Raw genomic sequence first — 22,032 nt, forward strand, 5'->3', positions numbered from 1 at the left:
CACTTCGAACAATGTGAACGAAGTGTACTCAAAAAGTTAGTATTTAGTACAGAAGTGCGCGATTTGGAACACACTATAGGTCACACAGGTCACCTGGCTCTCAGAGAAAAAAGCAGCATGACCAGAAAGCTCACTGCTATGAGTTGGTTTGCTCACACTCAGACAATACTTAAAGACTGATCTGAAAAAAAAGCCCACAGAGCTAAGATAGGTGCATTGTGCTGACAGAAAAAAAACCTTTGCACCGAAAAAAGACTGCACCTAGGCACAGTGTGGTGCTTTGAGATAAAAGTGAATGTCAGCACGCAAACATGCTAACAATTACAATGCTTACATGGCATGCTGATGCTTACAAGGTAACATGTTCGTCTTTAACATTGCTAGCATTTGCTAATTAGCATCAAACACAAAGTGTAGCAGAGGCTGATGGGAATATTGTTAGCCTTCATCTAACGACAAGTTTTATTTTTCCTCAAGTATTTGGTCATAAACCAAAGTATTTAAAAAAAAATGTATTTAACCTGTACCAAATTTCATGACAATCCATCCAATAGTTCTCAAGACATCTGTCAATATCTTAAATGTCAACCACATGGTGGCGCTAATATGAAAAGAAAGGGAAAGACCAACTTCATTAGGATTCATCCTCTGGAGACAACATTGTGAAAATCAATCCAGAAGCTGCAATATTTTACTAGATTAGTAAAAACTACTTTGAAATGGGGTGGGGCTGGTGGAAAAGTCAGGGGATCATTAAAGTTATTAGGCATTATCTTCTGGGCACTATGAACACTTTGCAAAGTTGTCAACAGTAACGTAACCTATGTGAATACCTTAGCAGTTTTCTTTATTTGCAAAAGTTTCTCAAAAACATCACATGTTTTACAATTATATTCCAGGATAAAGTGTCCTTTCTCTCAGCAAGAATCTTTCAGCTTTCCCAAACTGTGAGTCTGTTCAGCCTTACAGATATCACACCTAGCTAATGAATAATGAATAACTCCAGATACAAAACACATTTTGCAATGTGCATCTCACATCACATTATCACTCACTATGACCACTACTACTGTCATTACTAACACTACATTTTGGCAAAATATAACCAACAACATCGCTGTCAGTGGGCTTATTTGCTAGGGACCTCCGCTTAGGAAAATCCAGCAAAATACATGGTACCTTAGGATACCATACCTGAAACAGGTTCTTAACGTTACCGCTCATTTAACATAGGCTTACAGTTTAGCAACAAATTGAAACGTTTTTGATGTATGCACCCCCACTAACCTGGAATTCTTAAATCTATTAGGGTGTATAGGCGTCCTGCAGAGGGGTCATTGTTCAAGTTGGACACAATCGTATGAGGGAAGAGAGCTCCAGTTAGGTAGACCGCTCTGTATATTTGTGTAATTATGACTTTATGACTTTTCATTAACAGCTGAAGAAGCGGTGGTGCCTTGCTGCTAAATGCCTATAGCGGAAACACTGAATACGTCTGGTAAGCTAGACTACTTGCAACTAGTTAGTATTTCAAATACAATCTTCAGGTTGTAATGACCTCCAGAAAATGTTTGTTTTTTCTAGTTATGGACTTGTTTTAATGTTTCTAATGTTAACAGGGGTGAGGGCTACGGGAGGATGAGCACCAGTGGAGCTGAATAATTTATCTAGCGGAGGAAGATAAACATAAAACAAGTGAAAAAGGAAATGACAGTAGTGTTCTTCTTGGCACCTATAGGCACATACAGAAAAATGGAACTGGAGACAAAAGTACATGTAGGAGATGATGGGGAAAGGAATGAACGTTTGCACGCTGTAGTAATGGTACTGTAACAGGAATTGAACCCCTAGGGCAAAAAGAAATGTGAGATGGGATGGAACAGTAAAGAAACGATTGAAGCATTGCCTTTGACACCAACACACATAGCAACTGTACACGTGTGTGTGTGAAATACTCCAGTGTGTCACAAACTGATAGGTGCTATTAGACTTGTCAGGCAGAGCGTTTCCCTGGCAACAGTGACTTACCCTTCTCCCCCGACTTTGGTGATCTTGAGGCGAAAGTCCACAGAGTTGAGATTGGGGGGCTTCCACTTGAGGATGTCATCACACCTCCCAGCCTTGTATTTCTGGAAGTAAAACCCAATTCCCAAAAAGTTAATAACGTAGATTTGTTAGGTAAAAAGACATATTAACTCTTGTTTTGTCTTCCTGCCAAAATTAAAAATCAATGCTTTTTATCATGGTTTTTAACTTTTTCTTACATATTTGTCCCTTTTTTGAACACTTGACACTTTTGACACTTCAAGTCTTTTTGACATTTTCAACACTAACTTATTAATTGTAATTTCTCAGTTACTTTATAGGAATTTATACCTAATGTTTGAATTAGGTTAAAAAAATGAAATTAAGAATTATATAGACTAAAATTAAAGGAATGTATGTTGATGGATAATCACAGACTGGAATATGTCAACTTTTACTCAGTACTATTTCAAAACCACTAACATTTTTTTTTTTCAAATGCTGTAAAATTGAATAAGAGAACCCAAAATTAATGAAAGTAGAGATTTGTACTTGCCAAAGAGTGTTGTGTGGAATCAATCATGTTATTTTGGGTAATTAAAAAGAACATTGATATAGGAAAACGGGTCTATTTGGCCCTGTGGACAACATGAGGGTGATAGCTGCTTTCTTGGACCAAAGATGAGACTGTGAGTAATAGGCAACCCGGTGCAGATTTGTGAGTTTTTAATGTAACAGTCACAGTGAGAGCTGTGAGCTGACAACCCTTAAACAAATTAGGTTCCATTAGTCTCTGGGTATCAACAACGTCAAGAAATTCAAAAAAAGAAGAGCTTATTAAAGAATTTGTTCAAGCACTCTACATTTAAAATGAAAATAATTATAAGCAAATTGCACAGTGGGATCACAAAAATAGATGTGTAAATACATTACTGGCTCATAAATTATGATTCAACATGATTAAATTTGTCACATAACTGCTGTGTCTCAATGCGTAGCAGCATATGACACATAACCAAACAACATGCTTTCCTACATAACTTTGATTACTTATGCGTGGCTGACATTTAAAGTAGACATGAAACAAGTGCAGTGGAACATGAGAAATGTAAAGGCTTGACGCGTGGAGGCGGTAACAGATGACCAGACGCTGTCAGTGTCAGGTTGCCCAGTAACAGAAGTCTACTCCAGGGAAATGTGTGGAAAACACACAGAATTCCTCAGGAGAACCTGCAATGTCACAGCAGATGACCAAAAAAAGGGTTCCTGGCTCTGCTTATGTATGATCCTATGGCAAGACTTTAAAGAAAAACCTTAAATAATTATGGGAAGTAAGGAACAATCCACTACTTGACATCAACACACTACCCTACACCTCCACAAAGGCCTGGTGTTTGAGTGTGGCAAGCTATTCGATTTGGTGAATAGCATTAAAATCGTGTAGTTGTCTAATGGTTTTCAGTCAATTCAATGTCAAGCCCTGTAACCCAGAAATTACACTGATGGGTAATGGGTTTTGTATGCTTGGAACCAAGTAGGTTGCTTATATATTATATATATATTAATAAATAAATGTTTATAGTTGCTCCAAATGACCCAACTTGATGGTGAAGCCAAAAGACCTAGCTTCCCTGCTTCCCGATATTTTTTCAAGAACACCGTCTCCGGCTTGTCTTTGTAGATGTGATACAATAATGTATACAAATGGGTATAATGTTACACACATTTAGACAGTCTGCCCTTGAAGGAATTCATGGCGTTGCACTCCGTATATCCTTCGCGTTCCACTTCCGGGATTGCTCCGGTGCTGCAGGAATTTCCGCCGGATGCATGTATTTTCTGTTTCCTTCCACTTTCTTTGTGTTGGAATTGTAAACTCCAATGGATTTATGAGGACTATTGTTGACTGCTCCTCAGATCTCTTTAGGGTAAATCCAGACAGCTAGCTGGACTATCTGTCCAATCTGAGCTCTCTCTCACAACTATTTTTGCAGCGGCTCTGTGTTGAGTTTAGCACTGCCCATGATGATTCTGATTGGTTTAAAGAAATTCCATTAAACCAAAACACGTTATCCTCCCATCCACAAATGCTATGTGGAGTAGCCAGACCCTCATTCAGCACGCTTTGATGAGGGTCTGGCAAAGCCAAACTACACTCGGTTGAACTCAGGAGAAGTGACAGAATTACAATTGTTGCATAAACACTTATTAAAGGGAGTGTGAGAAAAGAGTTCTAACCCTGCCTCACTTTCACTTCTTAACACCTAGCCAATTACTGCGTTAAGTGAATTTTATCAACTGTTTTCAAAAATATTTTCCGCCGAAGCCCTCTGCAATTGCTGATGTCGGAAATGGGGTTTCAGATGCTGCCAGATTCTCCAATAAGCACTTTGTTTGAAGCATAATGATGACTTACGTTTGTACTGGTGGGAACTGTTGACGGGTATGTAGCACATTCGACTATTAAGTTGAAGAACAGAGTTCACAGCCTTTGTCCCTTTCCTAACCAAGTGCTTTATTTGTTTACCATGAGCCATAAATAGCCATAACTATAATCCTCAATTTCCATTGGATGCGCAACGGCTGCGGATCCACTTTGGAACAGCGGCGGAGTCATTAGGTTTCCATTAAAGTCAATGTGTATATTTCCACTGACTGCAGAACGGCTACGTTCCGACTCCGTCCCAGCTCCGACGATCCCCAGCCCTCCGGAGAAAATACGCAGAGCTTCTATTTTTGCCGGATGCCGGAGAGCTCCGCACAGATCAGCACACGGCATATAGTGCGGGACAGGAAGTCGAGCACAGAAACGAAAAAAAAATCTGGTTAATTCTCAAAATAAAAAGACCGTGCCCACGGTGGATCATAGCTCCCTGCACTACACCTTGAAAACAGCACAGAGTTGTTTCCTTTCTATTCCTCTGGATGGAAACAAACCGTTGTTGTTTTTGTGGTTCTATTCTACATGAATTTGCGAGATCTAGTGGGTCCTCGTGACTTGAGCTATCAGTCATGGCTGCAACCGTTCTGCAACAAATCCGGACCTGGTGGGTGATGACAGACAGCGGAGCACGGAGCCGATCCGCAGCCGTTAGGCATCCGGTGGAAATTGGGGGTAACTATACTTTATTTGCCCAAGCCACTTTCTTTACCAAAGCTAAGGCAGAGCAGATGGTCAAACTGAGACAGGCAGCAGCTTGCTACAAAACACAACAGCCCATAAACCTCAACCCACAATAACTTAATAACTTAATAAATAACCTAACCTAATAAAATCTCCTTATCAAACATGAACACACATCTTGTCCTGTAACTTAACTGGTTTAATGAGCGACTAAACATACATTCACTTGGAAAAAATGGTAGTGCTAATTTCAGTTTGCAGGTTAGATAACTAAATAAACATACCTCTAAATGTCACCTTGTCCAAGATGCTGGTGTGGTCCTTCCTCTTTAACACTTATAACACGCTTTCTGCCCACTGACACGTAGGCTACAGTGCAACTTTGTCTTTTGTTTCCTACAGTGTAACACCCTCCAGCCAGCTGTGACTAAAAGTAGCATTTTCTGATATTAAAGTACCTTTTTTCTTCCTTTTATTAAAAAACAACTCTTAAAATACATTATAAACATATTGACAATGAGGTGAATAACTAATTGTGATCTCATTTTGACTATACTATATGGTACTGCATGTGCATCATTATGAAAATTAAATCCTGTTCTGATTTCAAAGTTAGAAAATTATACTCATGTAAATGGTAGACTCAAGGGCAGGTCGACTTTGTTGATTTAGGTGTAAAGTGAAGGGAACACGTGTGTGGGGTGTTGTTCTGCTTTGTCCGCAGTGGAGCTCTCCGTGTGAGAGGCGGCCTTCATGTGCCTTTGAAACCAGCACACTCCACAAAAGCTATTCACCGCAGTTAGCTAGAGAGCGGGAACGTCTTTTGAAGAACCTCAACAAAGTACATCTTTTCTTCCCAAAACGTGGGTGTAGAAAGGAACATTCTTCAATGCAGTTATTTATGATCTACTGCACAGCAATGAGAATAACTTCTTGTGAAATTACTTATTCAGCTTATGTAGCTCTAATTGAAAATTAAATATCTACATGCATCTAGTCGTTAAGTCCTCCACAGTTTATAATCAAATTACTTCATAATTGAGCTAAGTGAAAGGCAGATACAAATCTCTAAAGAGTTAACTCTATAGGCAAAACGTTTGCACGGTTTACGTGTTTGCGCTGTGGTAAAAACAACAACAACAGTACATGTAAACCTCTATTATGGAATGAATAGTCAGCCCCAGAAACCACACCACCCCCGATCTGTTGAGCCTTGCTAAAATGCTTGAGCAACATTTTCAATCAAAAATTTGCTTTATTCCAGCCGGCAGAGATAGACCGACAGAGCCAACAACATCATAAAACGCCAATCAACTACAGATTAAATAAAGAGGCTACCTTCAAAGTCCTTCCTAAATGAAAGAGTGCTGCCAGTTGCACTCGCGCTTTTATTACTATTGTTCGCCTTGTCAATAAGTGACTGCATTTATAAAACAAGAGCTTTATTATTAGAGTGGAAAACAGATCTTCAAACCCAATCTTGCATTCAAGAACACTTCTCCCATCTATCAAAATCATTTTTTTGTAATGATGTTCCATTGCACATCAACTGCCTGCTGTTTCAAGCTAGAAATTCAGCAAAAGTCAGACTGAGGGGAGGAAAAACCGAGGGAGATGCACAGTGTGAAAGCAAAAGAAAAGAAAGAAAGAAACTGAATTGGTTCTGCAATTACAAATGGTAGAACATTAAGGCCAAAACAAATGACTGCAATTACTATATTATAAATCAATTACTTGAACTGTAATTGGGAAATATGCTAAAAACATCTGTCTGGTAATGGATAACTTGATAGTCACACCACAAATGGTGCAAGCTCTAACAAAAGCCCAAAAATTACTTAAAACTTAAGACTGAAATTTCAAATTTGAGACCTTTTTAAACGTTAACCTTTTTAGACTTCTCCATCTACCATTTCTTACCTGCAACTCTCTCAGTGCCTTATATCTGATAGTCCTATTTTCTGTTCCCTGGACTCCATTTTCTTCTTTCTTCTCGTTCAATAATTCTGAATGAATCAAACTCTTTTAAAATGACCAGCATGACGAGACTGCAGGTATCACCGGCAACAAGACTGTGCGAGAGCAGCTTGGCTGACTTTGCAGTTTTCTATTTCTAGTCAAATTAAAACTTTTTTAGAGACAAAGATACAAATTTGAAGTAGTCCACAAAACTGCCGCCTAAGACTTTCTAACTTCCCCTAGGAACTGCATTTTTTAAATAGATAGAATTGACGAGAAAACCGCAACACTAACAATGCTTGTCCAAGCATTGTTAGTGTTGTGGTCATGTCATGTCGCCTTGGATGAGGTTGAGGAAAACACTTAACCAAAATACTAAGTGGAGCTCTTTGTACAGCCCAATAAATACTCCAAGTAGAAAATACATGGTCAGATGGTTAATTTTCTAAAAAAATAAAATAAAAAAGGTATATAACCAATTCAACAATCCTTTGAGGTTTAAAATGTAATAATTGCTTGCGGGTCTAAACTCAACCACAAACATTTCAAAGAAAAGAAAATTGGACGCGCATAATATATAAAATATAATAGTAATATATAATAATAGGGTCAGATTTACTAAGAAAATGCCGCAAATGAACAAGTTTGCGGCCACAATCTGTGAGTAAAGCAGAGTTCATCCTGTAATCACAGTTCAGAGGTGGTGTTTCTTTGAGATCAGCGAGCTCAGAAAAGAAATGATAACATAATATTGAATACAAAATATGTATCGACTTCCCCGGCGGAACACTGCTACTATTACTTAAAACTTAAAAAACTAATATTATTATCATGCATTTATCTAATTATTAGTACATTAGTACAAACTTACAAAATATAACGTACTGTAGCTAAACGTTGCCATGGATACAATTTGCTTCGGAGTTTCTAAGATACGATTGCCTTTACATGGATATACTGTACATATTGTACCTCATTGTCACTCCTGTTGTGGGAAATGAGTAGAAGTTAATCATGGCTATTACACACAAACATTTTAAGACCAGTATTAGCTTTAAATTAATTATCTGGCAGTGATAGGAGATGTATAACAAACCCAGGCAATAACGGCAGCACAATTATTCAAACATATTTGAGTGTCTGCTTACAATCACAAGGCCGATTGTATTTAGCAAATACTTTAATAATAGATGTAGTGAAAATAAAAATGATAGAAGGCAGCCATAATAAACGAATAAAAGAAACATACTTCTTATAACAAAAAAAAAGCAGCTTGCTTGCTTCAAGATAAGTCCTTTGATTGGTGTTTTTTTCTAGTCTCATTTCATTAACAGCTCTTTGCTCCAAGGCAGACTTATTGTTTAAGCGTGCTGCAAATTATAGAAAAAGGCTGGACAAGTCCACTAAATCTGTTCCCCAGAGAAAAGCTCCCTCAGTGTGAAGTTATGACAGACAGATAAAGTGAGGAATAGCAAAGCCCAGATGAAATGATTACACTGATTCAATCATGAAAGAGAAAATGCACAATAGTCAATAACGAATCCTCCTAAACTCACATATCTGTCGCGGATCATATTTAACAATATAAATCAAAGGCTTCACTTACTTCAATCATAGGAATAACTGCCTGTACAGATTTCTGAGTGAAGAGGAAATTATTTTAGATTTTTTTTTAAAGTATTCTTTATATTCTTTGTACAGAGATTATCACCTGGAGTGCTCTCCCATAAGCAATTATACAATCTGTGGCAATAGTTCTTTTGCAAATTTTAAATCTTCCCAATGTTCCCTTAACAAAGAAACATATTCCAAGGACACCGTGTGTTGGGCGAGATAACACACCCAGTGACTACGGGCTGCAGTGGTAACAACCTTTGTGCGAATATTAATGAACCAACACAGCAACAAGACCCTGCTGAGATTAATCCAGAGACAACCCTAATCCTATTTACACAGGGAGAGATTAACATTGCACTGACTGGTGTAGAGACTGATCATATCAATGATTTTGGAAAACAATCGCAATGTGAGGCTGTGTTATCGGCCCCATGAAAACATTGATGGTTGTTGAGAGGGCTGTTGATGATGAAAAAATGTAAACTAATCATTCTGTAGCTGTGAACTGCAGAGAATAGGCTTTTAATAAACAAGTTATGTGCTTGTAAATTTAAATTTAAATTATTTAGTTTGAGGCTAAAATTGACCAACGGTTATTGTCCTAAAGCAAAAATCTAAAACTATATTCTGTAATGAGTGAGAGGGAATTTCACACCCTAGGGAGGGTGCTGTTGCTGTCCTCTTACTGACTCCAATATCTAAACTGTAATTTGAGTACATATCTGACAACACCGTTCTCTTCGTCACAAAGTGTGTTCTTCTTTCCCTCTAAAAGCAAAACTAACCTGTTGAAAATAATGATACATAGCTCTTCCAAAGTGCTCACCTAATTAATTACAATTCATCCCGAGGGGAACAGGAATGTCTCAACTCATGATAATCCATCCAATAGTTGAGACAATTCAATCTGGACCAAAAACTAACAATGACGGAGCCACACTGCTAGAACTTTTTCATCAATGCAATATTTTAAAACAACTCCTTGACAAAAAGTGTTGTAAAGTTAATGCCGAAAACAGCCCTCAAAGTTGGCCAAAATACATTTGAACCAGATGCTGGTACAATCTCTTCTACCATCGTTCAGCGTGATTGAGCGCTAGGCTCACAGCGCTGTCATTAGTCAGGCAGGAACAACGCTCTGTGGTGGGTATAATAAACATGAAAAGTGGCCTTCAGAGAGTCTCTCTGTTCTTTAACAATTCATGTATTTGAGTAAATTAAAGTAAATAACCATTTGTTAGTGAAGCAGGAAACACAATGGAACTGCCCCGTAGGAGAATGTGCTTCCACATAGAGAGCATCAGTTTGTCACTCTAGGAGGTGGATTTAGAAGCTCCCCCACACAACCCAGCATCCTTCACAAATAATGGGTTATTTACATAGATTGGCAAATCAAAGGGATCTCAAACAACAGCCACAGTGTCAATCAATAATCCAATAACACGAGCTAAAGGTCAAAAAAGAGAAAGTTCAACTGAAAATGTACCAAAAGGCAGCATTGCCCCTCACCCCCTTATCTGCCTCTGGCCAATATCCTTAAGTCTTCGCCTGTAAATATTTAATAACCTCTTGGAAAATACTTTCAGTGCTGTTTGCTATCATGCTGTACAGATTGTATTTGACCATCACATCCCACAATCTCCTTCAGCATTAGGTTAGGTTTTCTATTACTATTCCTAATAATACTGTGTGGATGTAGATGCAGAATGCTGCTTTCCCTGTGCTACTGTTTTCCGTTAAGACAGCACATAAACAAAAACTAAACACGGCAACATGGACAGGATTTTTTAAAATGCAAACACATGCAGTTGGAAGAGGACTTGTTAGGGAGTCGCATCAAAATGGTGAAGCCATGACATTAGACTAGTTGCTAGCCTAATGTCATAGCTTCACCATTTTATGCGACTCGCTAGCACAAACTATTTAAAAGACATACAAACAGTAACTGCAGTCTGTCACCTTGCTATCACCAAACCTGTTGTTATTTAAATGTGTCTCTGCTGCTTGTTTTAAGTGCATGCAGAGGCTGTCGTGATGACACCCAGGTCACACTGCTGTTCTCATTAGCTGAGTGTGAATCAAACGCATGTGAATAAATCTAATAAACACTTCTAAGAAAGACATTTTATTGTTTAATGTAGATGCTGTAATAATAAAGTAAAGCCAGACAGAGTTGCATATTATCTTCTTTTGTAATGTCGCATCAGATGGCAGGCTATTTGCATCATTACATTTAGCTACAATGGACTTGTCAGTTTTTCCGACCCGGCCTATTTGTTTGAGCGACTTTGCAGATGGGAACCAGCTGCTGACCTTCAAGAGTTTGGAGAGATTTCCTTATGGCAAATTCATTAAGTGCTATAAAAAATCTTAATGAACAGTGATTTGCTCACAGATTGACTAATCAGACTGAGCACAACAGCTTTAATGGGACACATGGAAGAACTACATCTACGGTGGTAATTTCTAAAATGAGCTGTATATCATACAAAGACTTGCAGCTCCGCGGAAGGACTTCCATACAATTCAAAAGGCGAGAATTATACAAAAAAGGGGTGAGAAAAAAACAACCTGTTAACAGAATGGATTTGTCTAAATGACGGCCTGTCCACGCAATCAGTTTTCCTTTTGACAGCACATTTGCACATCCTCCCGGCTTTCTATTCCTTTTTGTTGAACAGCAATCATTTCAAAAGCACCTGCCAAAACAAATCACAAACCCTGGTTAACCGTATATTCCTAATCCATGAGTGGGATAGGGATGATAGTGTTGCAATTTCCTCAGCCGGTTCAATAAATGCCAAATCCTTATGCCCAGAGCGCCAAAGTGCTTTTAACACCTTTCACTGGATTTGATCCATCAAATTCACTGACGGTACAAAGGACAATAAATCAATAGCTGGCTGCATCAACCCTAGCGCTCTTAATCTAAAACAATTATATGGTCAGGATTGTGTATACTTTGGAAATTCAATACAATCTCCTAAAAATATTCTCTAAAGCATCTCTTGCTCAAATCCTGCTAAGGTGCAGCTAAAAAAGAAACTAATCATTGCACCCCTTTTTTTTAACATAATTAGTATCTCTTTCACTGAGCTGCACAATTTCCCCCTACAGTTTTATAAATTAAAAATCAACTGTGGAAATAAGGGAACTACATCTAATTAGCATTCCAAAGTAATCTCTAAAAACATGTATTTGAATACAGACTCTGTGGGCAACAGGACACAATATTTGTATCAAAAGTGTTCTGGTTTCTGTTTGTGGTTGGAGTAGTATTGACCATTCATGTTGCGTGCAGGTAAACAGTCTGCATTGAGAGCACAGAGGGAGAATGCAATGGCCAAAATGTAATCTTGGGACCCATCGGCTATAGTCTGATGAAGATTAAGCTTTTTATTTATTTATCAGCATTCATTTGTAGATATATTTTTATAGTGAATAGCCAAAATGTCATCTGGACCTAAAACAACTAGAAAAAGTATTGACTCAGACAGTTAACAATGACCTGCGCACAAAGGAGGACGTCTTGTTCCAAATATCAGCTAGCTACATCGGAAGCCTAGCAAGATTGCCGGTTGCCCCCAGAGTTGGGTTCAAAAAAAATTTTTTCGTCCACGTGCCAAATGGCTAGTCTACACAGCATACCGGGATGGGAGAAAAACATGCTCAAGTTTAGTACCATTGATTTCATTAAACACAATTAATTTTATATATATATATATATATATATATATATATATATATATATATATATATATATATATATATATCCCCGTCCCCACCAGGGACAGAAATGTCTCCATTTGGTTGATGTCCTCTATAATTGCTATTTGAGCCACATACATTTCACTATATCAATCCAAGGCATGGTGGAACAGGGAGAAAAAATCCCATCTAAATACCTACCTCTTCTATTCCTGCACAACTGTTGTGAGTAATACGATATTTCAAATATTAAACTGTGGAATATGGGCCCTTGAGTCCATCATAGGGGAAGGAAAGAGGAATAGTATTACGGCCACTGATCAAATAGATTTTCTGCTGTTTCAACAACAAAGTAAATTGGATGGTATTCTTACAAAGCTGTTTCCATCCTAACACAATATGCCGTGCGACTGTATTCCTGATCAGCCTCTTACAGAGATCCCTTTGTTTATGTGGATTCATGTAAGAGTGTGGTTTCCTTTACAATAGCAGAGGGAAAGACTGATGTAGAAAGTGACAAATGGGTGCTAGTGACAAGCTGCCCAATTCTTATGTAGAAGCTCAGTGGAAGAAAAAGCTGTGTCTGACAACCTGTGGCAAAGAGGCTACAGCTTTGAAAAATGACAGATTGTCATGAATAAATTAAATCTTACCCCACATGGTTGGAAGATAAGCCCGTCGACTTCGTGGCTGACCTGGGACGTGAAGCTGCCTTCCAGTAGCTGAAAAATAGAAAATGAAGAGGACACAGTTTCAGCCAAGAAAAAATGATAAATGACAAGTTGGATAGCAAAAAGCTTTAGCTGGGAACACATAAAACACGACAGTGATTTATAAAGTCAACTACAGCTATTTATGGAGTCTGCCAAACAATACCTGACACCATCAAAACCTGAAACTATGCACCAATCTTTTTGATCAACAATGCACGACTGGAAGATTAGTATGCAACTTGACAGCCCAAGCTGAGGACCAGCATAGCAACAAATCGTTAAGTTCCTGGAGACTGAAAAGAGTGGTTTTCATCTCTTTTATTAAAACGTCACCAACCACCAATGGTATTAGTAGAGAAAAGGAACCTACAGCCCCATATTAGAAGAGGAATTCCCAGGAGACGTGGCAGAGCTACTGCATGACAAAAGCACATTTTCTACATCATGGAGCACATCAACAGCCATGGCAACTATAGCAGGGAGAATTAGAGGCACTAAAATAAGGCTGAATATACAATCTGCAATAGAAAACAGATGAACAGTTCCCCCAATGTAAGAGTGCTTTCATGTTTGACTCTTCTTTCTAGATAACAAATATTTATAACAGCAACATAAGACAATTTTACTAAAGCATTTGAAATGCCATAACCACCTTCAGTACAATATTGGCTAAATTATTTATCCTGCATGCTACAGCTTAAAATAATCAGGTTTGCTTTAAAGGCAACTTCAGGATTTTAGGAAAATGTCACCCCCCTCCATTCTTCACAGTTGATGATTCTCAGGAATGTCTATCAATTTCAAAAGTGAACATGAGATATGAGTTGAAACACACAGTACAGTGCACAGTAAATTCAACTATGTCACTTTCACATAAATAAAACTGTGCATTAAGTTGTACGTTATGTTCTGCTCTTTGTGATGGATGACCGTTCTGAACAGAGTTTAGTTCCATACTACACTGGTATGAAGGGAAACCTGCTGCTGCTTGGAAGGTAGGAAATCAATATAACACATATCATTTGCCTTGGAAAATGTTTTGCTATAATGTAATACCAAATGCTAAATCAAATATATGATTGCATAAGTACAGAGAGCAGAATCTCAATGCTTTTTATAGAGTAAATTTGAACAAAGATGGCAAAATAACTGCTGATCATCAATTCCCAGTGCAAGTATTGCAAAATATTGATTCTATTGAATTACTTTCTGTGAAAACTTGTCAAGTGAACTTTGCTATTCTGTATATGCATACAGATGGTTAATATTTTTAGGCAGGCAGGGAACAGCTTTGGCCAATAAAATAGAAAGCATATGCATTAGTGCACTGCAGCGCATATCAGGTATCATATCCAGGCCAAGATGAATTAAAGCAGAGAGCAATGTATTTTAGTCAAGCAGGGAGGTATTGAAAGGGGAACAACTTTGAGCGGACTTACAGTACAGGACAAAAGTTTGGACACACCTTCTCATTCAATGCGTTTCTTTTATTTTCATGACTATTTACATCGTAGATTATTACTTTAGGCATCAAAACTATTAATGAACATGTGTGGAATTATGTACTTCACAAAAAGTGTGAAATAACTGAAAACATGTCTTACATCGTAATTTCTTTAAAGTATCCTCCCTTTGCTTTTTTGATAGTGCTGCAAACCCTTGGTGTTCTCTCAATGAGCTTCATGAGGTAGTCACCTGAAATGGTTTTCACTTCACAGTTGGGCCTTATCAGGGTTAACTAGTGGAATTTCTTGCCTTATTAGTGGAGTTGGGACCATCAGTTGTGTTGTGCAGAAGTCAGGTTGATACACAGCCGGCAGCCCTATTGGACAACTGTTAGAATTCATATTATGGCAAGAACCAATCAGCTAAGTAAAGAGAAATGAATGGCCATCATTACTTTAAGAAATGAAGGTCAGTCGGTCCGGAAAATTTCGAAAACTTACTTAATGTGCCCCAAAGTGCAGTTGCAAAAAACCTGCTGAGGATAAGTTCATCTGAGTCACCAGCCTCAGAAATCGCAAGTTAATAGCAGCAGCTAACTAGAACAACTGTTAAGAGGAGACAGCGTGAATCAGGCCTTCATGGTCAAATAGCAACTAAGAAACCACTGCTAAGGAGAGGCAACAAGCAGAGGAGAATTGTTTGGGCCAAGAAACACAAGGAATGGACATTAGACCAGTAGAAATCTGGGCTTTGGTCAGATGAGCCCAAGTTTGAGATCTTTGGTTCCAAACGCCGTGTCTTTGTGCGACGGAGAAAAGGTGACCGGATGGATTCTAATGACCCCAAACACACCTCCAGGCTTTGCAAGGACTATTTGATCAAAAAGGAGAGTAATGGAGTGCTGCGACTCAACAGACACTGGACCTGAACCCAATCAAGATGGTTTGGGGGGAGCTGGACCGCAGAGTGAAGGCAAAAGGGCCAACGAGTGCTGAGCATCTCTGGGAACTCCTTCAAGACTGTTGGGAAACCATTTCAGGTGACTGCCTCGTGAAGCTCATCAAGAGAATGCCAAGAGTGTGCAAAGCAGTACTCAGAGCAAAGGGAGGCTACTTTAAAGAAACTAGAATTTAAGAAAAGTTTTCAATTATTTCATACTTTTTGTTAAATACATAATTACATATGTGTTCATTTATAGTTTTGATGCCTTCAGTGACAATCTACAATGTAAATAGTCATGAAAATAAAGGAAACACATTGAATGACAAGGTGTGTCCAGACTTTTGGCCTCTACTGTATTTAACATTTTGTAAGTTGTCCCCTGTCTGAATGAAAGGAGACCGTAAAATGAAATGATGACATTTGAATTAGCAATGCCTGCATCTATGTCCACCTTTGACATTTTAATCAGCAGGCATGGTCAATTTAAGTGGTTGTTGATTAGGAGATAGGAATGTGTTGATGAGATATGGAGACCGTCAACAATCATTAATATAACATAACTACATTTGCACTTCATGAAAGGCTGGTTAACCATTTCATACACAGCAGCACTGCAGGCTCTCCTGTAAAAAAATGGCTTTGACACATTTTTTCCAGCATTAGAGCAAACTGGTCCGTCTCAGCTGCTTGGTGGATAACCATCTATGACGACACATTAAGTCTTTCTCAAAAAATCTCTTTGAAGTGAGCAGATACAACTGTATAATACATCAAATAATATTTGCTGCAAAGTAGGACATTTATCTAGTCTGGCGATCACCAGACCAAGTCAAGCTAAATGGATTTGAGATTGAGCATTGGTTTGGGGAGTCTGCTCTGTATTGTCTCTGCACAAGAGGCGTGACCAGCGGGCATAGTTCAAATGACTCTGTACGCAATTGGATAGTCCTTCAACCAATCAAACCAACGACCCGGGTGACTTGGAAACCGACAGCGGCATCAACAGGTTTGCTTCGCTTCGGTGGCATTTGGTCAATTGTGAACTTAAGCAGGAGAATTAAACGTGCAGGTTTCAAGACCGAGCTGCAGGGCGAAATCAAATTGCAGGCAGAGTGGGCAGCGGTTCTTTAGGTCTACTTTCCTTTCTTGAAGTGCCATGTTAAAGAGTTTTCTCGTAAAATACAAAGTTATGTTTACATGCAGTGCTTCTTACCAAACCCAGAGATAATTTTATTTCTCTTAAAACATTTATAAAGCAGATTTAAAAATAAAAAAATAAAAAAAACATAAATCGTGCATTGTAAAATCCATGTTTGCTAGCATGCAGTCTTCTCTCCTGCCTTTGTTGGCACAAGGCTACATGTTTTTGCTTGTTCACCCACATGGTTACCCTGCATGCACGATACAAACAAACGGTAACCCACACGAAAAAACAAACATTCATCTCGAGATTTTTTCCATTGCACTTTCCAGCAATTCTATGCGTAAATTGAAAATGTACATTAAATTAGGTGGATACAAACACACCTAAATATGGTTGGGAATGGTTTTCTTACTTATCCAACAGAAAACCGACCTTCTGGTCTCACTTAGGCTCTCCTTAGCAAATAGAACCTGTCAGTGGTTTAGTAAAACTCTGAAAAGCATGGCTGTCTAGCTGCAGAGCACTCTGATTGTATTAGATATTGTTATATTTTTACTGCAGGATGATTTCACCTTTTCACAAAATACTTTGATGCAAAATCATCACTGCTTCTCAAAAGATGTGTTTCAGGGGTGGATGAAGTGAAGTCATCAGCCCTCAGAGGAGCGCTGTGTACATTTAACTACAGCCACATAAAACCATTCGGTCTCGGCTGTATCTGAAACGAAAGCAGAGCAACATCAGTGCTCTCCAGAATGATGATTGAGTCACAGCAGATCACACAAAGCTCGACAATCAGGCTGACACGGAGAAGGCAGATAGCCAGACTAAAAAGAACGGGTGCCTTGATGAAGGAACGGCATGTAGGCGGTAAGATCTGGGAGTTCCATTTCAGTTCTCTTGCCATCTTAGCACACCCACCCACTACCTTCATCGAGCAGTGAACCCTGGATGGAGAGATGAGCAGAAAGAAGAATTCCACTCACACATTATCCTACAGTGGGGAAGTTCCTTGGAGTGATAATGCAGAAAGGGGGCAGCCACCCTGCTTTCATGGTAAACCTTTTAGAAAGGAAACACAAAGTTGTGCCTGGTACAGTAGGGGGGGTGTGTGGGCTGAGGCAAACAACAAAGACCCATTAAGTGCTTTCATCGCAGACTCCAGGGCAGCGACGGGGCAACGCAAGAGCTCGGAGGGGGACAAATCAACTGCTAACATGCTAAGCATTGTCTTTCCTCTGAAGATGTCAGGGTGATGGAAGTCAGAACCTTTTTCTATGCAGGGTTTCATTTTTGGGTCTATTTCACAAAAGGCCACAATGCTGAACAATATGTGACGTGATGTTACAGATAGCATAGAAATTAAAGTATGCCATACACATTCACTGTTTCATGTAGTCTGTCATCTACACAGCAAGGTTAATTCTCATTAGCCAATCAAAAAAAAAAAAAAGAAAACTCAGATTGGACAGATAGTTACAGTGGCATATTAACACATAGTTGACGTTGTGAAAGAGAACTAGTTAAGTTTAGGCAACAAAAATACTTAGGGGTTAGTAGTAATGCATCACAGGTGGGCAAATTACACTTCTGACCTGTATTTTGAATGAATTCCTGGTGTGACTTTGAATAACAGATAAAGAGTAAAGGCCTGTATGTTTCTTAAAGCAATAAGTAATATGAATCAACACGTGTGTATCATGTATTCATAATATGTCTATACTTTATGGTTGATTTAAAAGAAAGCCAACAGAGCATGGTCTCATGTACCAAGCAGTACCGTGGCTCACTTTCTGTATCAGCTTTTCATCAGCACATTTGAAATAATATGACGCACTTTCCATTTCTGAAGCCTTTGTGCTTTCCTGTGGTCTGCTCATCCTCGTAGCTCTGAGGAGGTTTAGGTGTGGGGGCTGAATCAAAGGCAGAGAGGATGGATTGATATTCCAGTCAGACCAGAGGGATGTTGCTGGAGGCTCCTTTCAAGTCTAATGTGAATGGTCCTCTGAAGCCAGTACGCAGTTCCCTATTAAAGAAAAAGTCCACATCAGAGTGTATGGGCAGGGCTGCTAAACCACCGGCTGGTCTGAAGTTAAACAAGGTTCCCGTCTGGAGAGGTTTAACGTCCTCTGACATCTTATCTTTTGATGGATGTTAGACAGTTCATAAAAATAACTATTAAATTTTACACATTCATTTGTGGTGACTGGGAAAAGATAACATTTTAAAGAGTAAACCAAATAAGGGGATATAAGAAATATCGGGGCACAGCATGAAATTGAATTGTGGTATAAAAATGAACCTGCGGCGAACAGAACAAGTGTCATGATGGGTAACCAGCACCTCACACTTCCTACCATGAAATTAGAAAAAGTTAGCAGCAAGACGATAAAGACTTCAGGGAGCAAAAAATGATCATAGAAATTTATAATCTGAGCTGAGGCCAAGGGACATTGTGAGAGCTTACATGTCAATTTTTAATCATGCCATTTCAATTCTCAAATTATTAATCTATTATCAAAACAGCTGGAGATTAATTTTATGATTCAATTTATCAATTAATTGTCTAATCATTTTAAACATTAATGGAAAAAGATATTTTAAGGATAATAGAGACCATGGGGCCTGTCTTGCACCTGGCGTGGCACAAAGCCCAACGCAAGTGTCTATGCTAGTTTAAGACTGATGCAGTCGGCAATTTCCCATCCAGCGCCAACATCGTTTAAATGCACCTGCGCCCATCTGTGCGCCCATAGGCATGCTGGTCATACAGGGAGGTGTGTTTAGCTGCAATCTTTGCGTATGGCCATCTTAGGGCAGCAGAAAGTGAATACGCCATTGACCAACAAAAACCTGGTCTAAAGTCACAAACGCAGAATTGAATTGATATTTTAACAAGCATAGTGTGCGTGCACTGTACATAAGCCCAGGCACGTTTTACTAATGCGCTGTTCCACACACAGGGAAGCGCAGCAGCACACAAACATGCCAAATATAAAAAAATTAAAATATTACAATGTGAAATAGTCTTAAACGCTCTTTCACTTCACGCAAAGGCAAATCTCTCCTTCCTGCTTAGCAAATCCGCCATCATAATAGCAACGTGCCAGTGCACAATCGCGCCTGGCTTTGAAAGGGAATGGGAGATGGCACCCTGATTGGTTTATTACACACAAAACACACCTTAATAAAACACTAAGTACAACCCTTCTGAACCAAGCGCTTGTCGCACAGAACCTTTTTTCGGCCGTTAAACTAGCAAAAGTAGATTTGTATATGCACTAAACACACCTGCACCAGGCGCTTTACGCCGTGCGCTTAGATCGTGAAAATAGAGCCAAATGACTGCACTCTATAATATTAGATTCATTTACTTTTGTTAAGCGTTTTAAAAATCTAATCGTTATGCTCAGGTCACAGCTCCATGCACGGCCATTAGGACAGTTGAGGCTGCAAATACTGGTGTTTGATGTTTGATGCCCCAACGTCTCCTTCCAGGCAGCGCGGCAATGGTTATGTTTAGGGTTAAGGTTAGAGTTAGCTGCCTGGAATGCGACGTTGGAGACAAAAAAATAGGTAATGCTAAACAAATAAACCAAACTGGATTAAATCATCATGTGTTAATGATGGGACTGAAGCTAGTTAGACACCACCGCCCCATCTCCGGGAGAGAAAAGATAAACAGACAACCACAAACACAAAGAGGTGACGAGCCAATCCAACATACTCAGACACATTCAGTCACGTTCATACAGACAGCAGACAGAGAGTCCGTGTAAAGAGGTAACAACAAGGAAGGAGGGAGCCTTTATTTGAGCTCCAACAGCATGCTGCTGTATTATGCGGTCTAAGACACAGTAAGAGAAGAGACTGTCTCTGCCCTGAGCTGGAAAGTGCTTGTATCAGACAGAGAAGAATGTTTTACTGAAGGTGTACCAAAGATTTGCTTCCGTACTTACAGAAGGGAGATGGAGCCAACCAATCACGATTTATATACTTATTGAGCTAAAACTGTCAATGAATGTGAAATTGTATTGTCTTACAACATTGTAACAGCTGTATAGTTTTTTTTGTGATCAAAGTTTTAGTTTAATATTCATTTAGTTGAAACTTAAATTAATTAATTAACTACGCTTATGGGTTAGCAGAACAGTTGCCAATTAAACACAAATGAACAAGGAAGTGAAATAAAGGTGATTAAAAAAGGAAATGTTTAGTTGCTGTTGCTAAAAGCTGTGGTCAAAACAACCTTTCATGAAACAGTGATGGTCTATTATCACCCCCTGGTAAGTGAGGGTGATTTTATATTTTTCCTATTATATATACAATAATTTTTTAAGTGTATGGGTTGATATTCCAGTCAGACCACGGGGATGATGCTGGAGGCTCCTTTCAAGCCTAATGTGAACGGTCCTCTGAAGCCATTACGCAGTTCCCTATTAAACAAAAAGTCCACATCAGAGTGTATGGGCAGGGCTGCTAAACCACCGGCTGGTCTGAAGTTAAACAAGGTTACCGTCGGACAGTTCAGAAAAAGTTCATTTTACACATTCATCTGTGGTGACTGGGAAAGATAACATTTTAAAGATTAAACCAAATAAGGGGATGGTATAAGATTACAAATATTGGGGCACAGCATGAAATTGAATTGTGGTATTAAAATGAACCTGCGGCGCACAGAACAAGTGTCATGATGGGTGACTAGTACCTCACACTTCCTACCATGAAATTAGAAAAAGTTAGCAGCAAGTTAGCTGCAAGACATTAAAGACTTGAGGGAGCAAAAAATCATTGCACTAAAATTTATAATCTGAGCTGAGGCCAAGGGACACTGTGGGAGTTTACATGTCAATTTTTAATTATGCCACTTCAATTCTCAAATGATTAATGTATTATCAAAACAGCTCGAGATTAATTTTCTTTGACCTGATCACCCTGGAAAATGTATTTACAGATTTCCTTGTGTTTGTCCACTTTCAGAGTGAAAGCTAGTTAGCCTAGCTTGACAAATTCCACTTGAGTGGAATACAAACAGCATGACATGTCCTCTCAAATGTGACATTCTGTCAAGGGACAGACAGCGTACTGTTAATCCAATACTTTAGAGTTCATTGAAAAAGAGTGAAAACATATTCATAGAATACACAGTGTGATGTTTTCCAGTCCACAGGGCACCACAGAAGTCTCCTGGTAATGTCAACTCTCAGATTTCAGTCAGCCAACCGCTGGCATGTGAAATGGCCTTTAAGCTTAGATGTGTCCAAAAACAGTTTTATTCTCCTATAAAACACACACACACACACACACACACACACACACACACACACACACACACACACACACACACACACACA

General features: G+C 39.0%; 1 protein-coding gene across 2 annotated transcripts in view; it reads right to left on the bottom strand.

Annotated features, from left to right (window-relative positions):
- Nucleotides 1–22,032, bottom strand: part of rngtt (RNA guanylyltransferase and 5'-phosphatase) — a 98,162-nt gene that overhangs the window by 34,771 nt on the left and 41,359 nt on the right. For both annotated transcript variants that reach the window (XM_034900177.1, XM_034900176.1), the window contains exons 12-13: nt 13,087–13,155; nt 2,029–2,129 (exon numbers count right to left, since the gene is read on the bottom strand). In XM_034900177.1, the coding sequence (XP_034756068.1) occupies nt 2,029–2,129; nt 13,087–13,155 (170 nt within the window). The remainder of the gene's footprint in view (nt 1–2,028; nt 2,130–13,086; nt 13,156–22,032) is intronic.

Source organism: Etheostoma cragini, chromosome 18 (assembly GCF_013103735.1).
Source record: "Etheostoma cragini isolate CJK2018 chromosome 18, CSU_Ecrag_1.0, whole genome shotgun sequence".
In the NCBI taxonomy this organism is placed as follows: Eukaryota; Metazoa; Chordata; class Actinopteri; order Perciformes; family Percidae; genus Etheostoma; species Etheostoma cragini.